Raw genomic sequence first — 6,000 nt, 5'->3', positions numbered from 1 at the left:
CATTGATTAGCCTCTAAACCTACACAGATAAGCCATAACATTAAAAATACTGACAATCCAACGTTCTGCTGGGAAAGCCTGGAAATTCTGGAACTGATGTGGATGCTTCTTTGACACAGACTCCACTTAAAAATGATTGCTGACCAAGGACATCTCTCAGTGTGGGAGGCAGGTACCTCATGGCACCTGCCTCCCACACTGAGACGCCTAGCAGCAAAAACTAATTATGCAATTAGAAGAGCACTGCGGAAAACTCAAAAAATTAAATATGACATTTCTGTTTATTACATTAAATAAATCGAGGAGTCCGCACAGGACATTTGCAAAAATACATATGCTCAATATATGTCATGATTTAATTTTGTTTTTTTAGTGATAAACCTTTATTTCCATTTCAGTCTAAGTTGTCTGTCCAAAAAGGCTTTTGTTAAGATGGGATGGTTCTTGGCTTGAATCTGGACCTTCTCCTCTGAGGGGAGTTTGCATGTTCTTCCTGTGTCTGGCTCTATCGAGGTACTTCCTCCCACAGACCAAAGACATGCATGTTAGGCTATTAGGTTTTCCTAAATTGGCTGCAGCCATAAATGTGGCCATGAATGGATGTCTGTCTCTCTGTGTTAGCCCTATCACAGACTGGCAACCTAACTATCATGTGCCCAGTCTGTCACCCTGTGATACTTAGTGTGTCCGTAGGCTGCAGACACACTGTAAGCCTTGGATACATATGGGTGGATGGACGGATGGACGGACAGACGGATGGATGGGTGAGTGGACGAACAAACAGATGGAAGGAAAGTCAGATGGTCGGACGGACAGGCGGGCAGGTAGGTGGGTGATGGATCGACAGACGAATGGACAGATGGTTGGGTGGAAGCATGAACAGACAGATGGACGGACAGGTGGGCAGGTGGATGGATGGACGGACGGACGGACAGACGGATGGATGGGTGGCTGGATGGACGGACAGACAAATGGATGGATGGGTGAATGGACGAACAAACAGATGGAAGGAAAGAAAGATGGTCGGACGGACAGGTGGGCAGGTAGGTGGGCAGGTGGATGGACAGACAGACAGGCAGACAGGTGGGTGGGTTATGGATCGACAGATGAATGGACAGATGGTCGGGTGGAAGCATAAACAGACAGATGGACGGACGGACGGTCGGGTGGGCAGGTGGATGGATGGATGGACGGATGGACGGACAGACGGATGGGTGGGTGGCTGGATGGACGGACAGACAAATGGAAGGAAAGACAGATGGTCGGACGGACAGGTGGGCAGGTAGGTGGGCAGGTGGATGGGTGGATGGACAGACAGACAGGCGGACAGGTGGGTGGGTGATGGATCGACAGATGAATGGACAGATGGTCGGGTGGAAGCATGAACAGACAGATGGACGGACGGACGGACGGACAGTCGGGTGGGCAGGTGGATGGATGGATGGATGGATGGATGGATAGATGGACAACCAAACAGATGGAAGGAAAGATGGATGGATGTTATTTACAACTGTAATTTTAAGTGATGTTTTAGTCAGCTGTTTGGTTCAGTTGCCTTCAGAATAAGAAACAAAGCAGAGAGAGAAACTGTGGTAGGCGAGAAGTTTACAGTTCAGCTAAATGCCAGCTCTTCAGACGGTTTCAGTTGTAAAGCTCAAGAGGCAACAGAGAGCAGATGTGAAGGTTTGCTGCTGCTGTGAGACTTCACGGACACTTAAACTGTCTAAACTGGTGTTTCAGGAAGTTATGCCAACATAATTCACTTCACCTTTTTGAGGTTTTTATTTCAAAAAAACACTCAAATCTTTTAAATTTAAGAAAAATCGGTCAGATTCAGGACACAGATAAACATAAATTACTGTACCGTTATTATTTTCAGTAGCCAAGAGCAACACCTTAAATAATCCAGTGAAGATCATCCAAGATCAGTCAACAGATTCTCAAATGAATAAGACTTTTTTTTTTAGCATGACAGTTTTCTTTGGCCTGTGATAATGAATTCAGAGCTTTGCAGACAAAACAGACATTTTGGATTTGTTTGAGGTATTCAGGGCAGAAAGCCTCACAGCCCTGCAGAGCAAAAATCCAGAATCCCAAAGCTTGGGCTGTTATAGCGGTGGGAACACTGATCACACTGATAGACAAACCAGATACATTCAGAGAAAAGGGGAAGAAAACTGTGAAACAAAGAAAGAAGTGAACAAAGATACACTCGGGGGGGAAATGACGTGTAAAATCTTAATGTTTGTTTTCTACTTAAACTATTTTTGGTCAGTTACCTGAAATGTTTGTAATGTCTGTAATCCTTTGCAGTCTGCTACATATACAGACATACAAACCTGAGTTTTTGCTTGTCTCAGAAAGCTAATCAGCAATAGTTACCAGGATTTCCTCTTCTGAAATACTTTAAAAGTCGCTTTCTTTTCAAAAATATGTGAAGCAGTTCAGTAATGTGTACGTCAGCATTCACACATGCTCGTGAAGTTTCCACTTCTTACACCCACCGCTCTCCCTCATCATCATCATCTCTCCTCTCTCTCTCGCTCTCAGAGTGGAGGAGTCTCAAACACACGCTCAGACCAATGAAACCAAGCTCTTCCACAGATTTGGACTATTTCAGAGCGCACTCCACCCTGGACTCCTTTAAGAGATTTCCACAGATGCTGCCACGTTCTTTTGCTTTCCTTTATTTTCCCCTCATTTTTAACTCTTACCAACTGTTAAAGTTCTCGATATCTGAAATATGTTTATTCATTTGTGATATATTCTCACTTTATTTATATCCAAACCTTATACCCTGACTTTGATTAAAAGAAATCTGGACATCTCCTAATCTTTGGGCTGACACTTTGGTGTCAGCTGCTGCTAAATCAAACAGTGAGGTCTTTGTGTGGGACGGTCCCTGACTTATGTCAACATAACTGTGTAGAGTTGTGGACTGATGTAGTTCAAAGCAGACAGGAGGGTGTGTCTGAGTTTTAATCATCAGGTATTCAAAGGTGGCCATGCAGACGCACAGTAGACTGCATTAACAGCATACACACAGTAATGAAAGACGATGCCATTGCACTTCATTCCTTCATAATTAGAAATTATGACGGTGAGTATTTCAATGTCCACCGTTACAGTGATAAAATATTGTTTTGATTCCTACAATAAACAAAAATTGATACATTTGTTGTAGCTGGGAGTTGTGAAATTTTTTCTTCTCTTGACTTGGTGGAAAAAGCATTTCGGCTACTTGCTAATGTCCCTATCAAAGTCAAGATTTTAACATCCTGTGGAAAACAGGAAAGCACTGTGTGCACATACTGAAACACTGCTGCCTCCAAATAGGCTTTAGTCATAACTCTAACAGCAATGTTGGAAATCAGTAGACTAGTTTGGTTTATTTAGGCAAGCTGGAAGCACGTAAGACTTGTAGTTCCCAGCCTCTTTTCAAGCCCCATTAATAAACAACCAATAAACACCCAAGTTCACATGGCAAGCGTCCAGATTTCATTGCTTTAAATTAAGGGCTGTTGGCTGATTAAATCATGATGTCATTTATGGTAAAAGAAAAAAAAGGGTGGGGGGCTTCAGATGTCATTTTGAGTCTAAAATGATTGAAATGAGATGTCTGTGTTATTTTCACTGTCAACACATGACACATAAAGATCCAAACCAACAATATGCTGATCCCACCAGCACATCTGTGTAACCAGGCACTGATATAACTGTGCCATAAACCTCAAACCACAAGCCTTCTTTCTAAAACCAGTTTTGATCAAATTAATGGTTTTCACTGTTGGACTGCTGACTTGTTCATCATTATGATGAATGCAGATACTTTCTGCTCCTGTTGAGTTCACAGTAGTTTCAGAACTTTAATCAGCCTTTTTTTATCGAAATAAAATAAATACATTGAAAATAAATGGACAATGTATCTTTAGAAATACGTCTCAGATGATGGTGTAAAGTTTATTGGGTAAATGTTCAGGGTTAGGATTCGGTGTGCGGTGTGATAACGTATCTGTGTCGCAAAACTGTGACGTCGCAACAATCTGGTTGGTCGTTTGCAATGTTGAGCTTGAAGCAACATTAATTATGACGATCCAACACCAACACTGGGACATCAGACCATACGGTTGGGTGGTCTGTGACCTCACAGGCTGAGGCCTTGGTGTGGAGTTTCTATATTCTCCCAGTCTCTCCGTGTGTTCTCTCCAGATACTCTGGGAGCACCACAGGTAAAAGACATGAATGGTGTTAGGTTAATAGATGACTTGCTCTGTTATAGTCTGCCTGTCATTGAGTTATTACAGCCCTAAACTGGATAAGTGAAAGAAGATGGATGGATATTTTTTGCCAGCTACATAATTTGACTTTTTTCATTTAATAAAAAGAAAAATAGAAATGGGAACATTTGTGGAATTTCTACAAGAACAAAACATTTCCTGTGAATAGGATATCCTCATTTGGCTCTGTAGCAGAAACTAGGCTAGTAGAAATAATCTTATTATGCCCATAGGTCAAAGTGACAGTGCCAACCAAGCTGGTGGTGATGTCATAGCTGTTGTTTCAGCAGTCTCACATGGCTTCTCCCTGCTGTGTGGCCCCTTCTCTCTTTTTCTCTCTCTCCTTCTCTCCCTTTCGTCCTCTCTTTCTCACCATCATCTGCCTCCTTTCCATTCAGGCTTCCCAAGCTCTCCTCTCTTTCACTTTTTCCTCTCACTTTTGCTCATTTTCTATTTTTCAGCACTGCCCCTTTCTGTCTACCCCATCCCCATTTCTGTACCTGCCTTTTCTCTATACTCTGATTATCTTAACAGACTGACTTCATTCACCAAGTCCCATAAACTTGAATGACTTTAGAGGCACAGCAGACTGAACATCACAGTAAACTAAAACTGTCACATTGTTGCTAATCCATCCATCTATTTATCGATCATCTTCCAAACAATTTGTATTTATTAATGGAGTGAGTATAATTGTTGTTATTATTTATGTGTTATCATATTACAATTTCTTAACTTTAAAAGATAAGATAAGATAAGATAAGACTTTATTGATCCCACAACGGGGAAATTTTTGAGTCACCTCAGCTCAGGTACAGATATCAGAAGGAAATACAAAAATACAAATAAGTACAATCAATGAAAAAAAGTAAGATAATACAGCTTCCAGTTTGGATTCGGGAGACAGACACTATCTCTACTTTTAAGATTAGGCTTCAAACTTTCCTATTTGCTAAAGCATATAGTTAGGGCTGGACCAGGTGACCCTGAATCCTCCCTTAGTTATGCTGCAATAGACGTAGGCTGCTGGGGGATTCCCATGATGCATTGAGTTTTTCCTTTCCAGTCACCTTTCTCACTCACTATCTGTTAACAGACCTCTCTGCATTGAATCATATCTGTTATTAATCTCTGTCTCTCTTCCACAGCATGTCTTTATCCTGTCTTCCTTCTCTCACCCCAACCGGTCACAGCAGATGGCCCCGCCCCTCCCTGAGCCTGGTTCTGCCGGAGGTTTCTTCCTGTTAAAAGGGAGTTTTTCCTTCCCACTGTCGCCAAAGTGCTTGCTCATAGGGGGTCATATGATTGTTGGGTTTTTCTCTGTATCTATGAAGCGCCTTGAGGCGACTTTTGTTGTGATTTGGCGCTATATAAATGAAATTGAATTGAATTGAATTGAATTGAATTGAATTGAATTGAATTGAATTGAATTGAATTGAATTGAATATAAAAGCATTTGGTTTTAAAAGCAAGCCACCACAAATGTAAAACAATTGTTTCCCCATCCACACATTAGCCAGGATTGTTCCTCATCTCTTTTATTTTCTCATTATCGATAAACTCCTAGCATTCTCCGAGGGCAACACAGCTGTCAGGTCAACAGAGAAAAGCTTTGAAAACCTGTCCAGTCCTTAAACTGTCCGTGCACACTGACAGAAAGGGAGATGAGAAGCATCCAAACTTCTCTGGGATTTCTGAGTGGGCTCATCTTCAAAGACGTGTG

The 6,000-nt window shown here is 41.8% G+C and overlaps 1 protein-coding gene across 1 annotated transcript; it reads right to left on the bottom strand.

Annotated features, from left to right (window-relative positions):
• Window positions 1-641: 641 nt before the first annotated feature.
• On the bottom strand, window positions 642-2,526 carry LOC148102821 (uncharacterized). Its single transcript, XM_087841214.1, has 2 exons — window positions 2,505-2,526; window positions 642-1,510 (listed from the first exon to the last, which is right to left on the bottom strand). The coding sequence occupies exons 1-2, from the start codon at window positions 2,524-2,526 to the stop codon at window positions 642-644; spliced, it is 891 nt and encodes a 296-aa protein (XP_087697340.1).
• Window positions 2,527-6,000: the final 3,474 nt, after the last annotated feature.

The sequence above is a fragment of the Neolamprologus brichardi genome, chromosome 5 (assembly GCF_056152115.1).
Source record: "Neolamprologus brichardi isolate AB-2024 chromosome 5, ASM5615211v1, whole genome shotgun sequence".
Lineage (NCBI taxonomy): Eukaryota > Metazoa > Chordata > Actinopteri > Cichliformes > Cichlidae > Neolamprologus > Neolamprologus brichardi.
This window is presented reverse-complemented; position numbering and strand designations above follow the sequence as displayed.

Excerpts from the sequence above, each read along its gene's own strand:
- LOC148102821 (XM_087841214.1), bottom strand. The coding sequence starts at position 2,526 with ATGATGATGATGAGGGAGAGCG. Across the intron at positions 1,511-2,504 it reads GATGATGATGAGGGAGAGCG|TTGTAAATAACATCCATCCA; the intron begins GTGGGTGTAAGA and ends TTAAAATTACAG.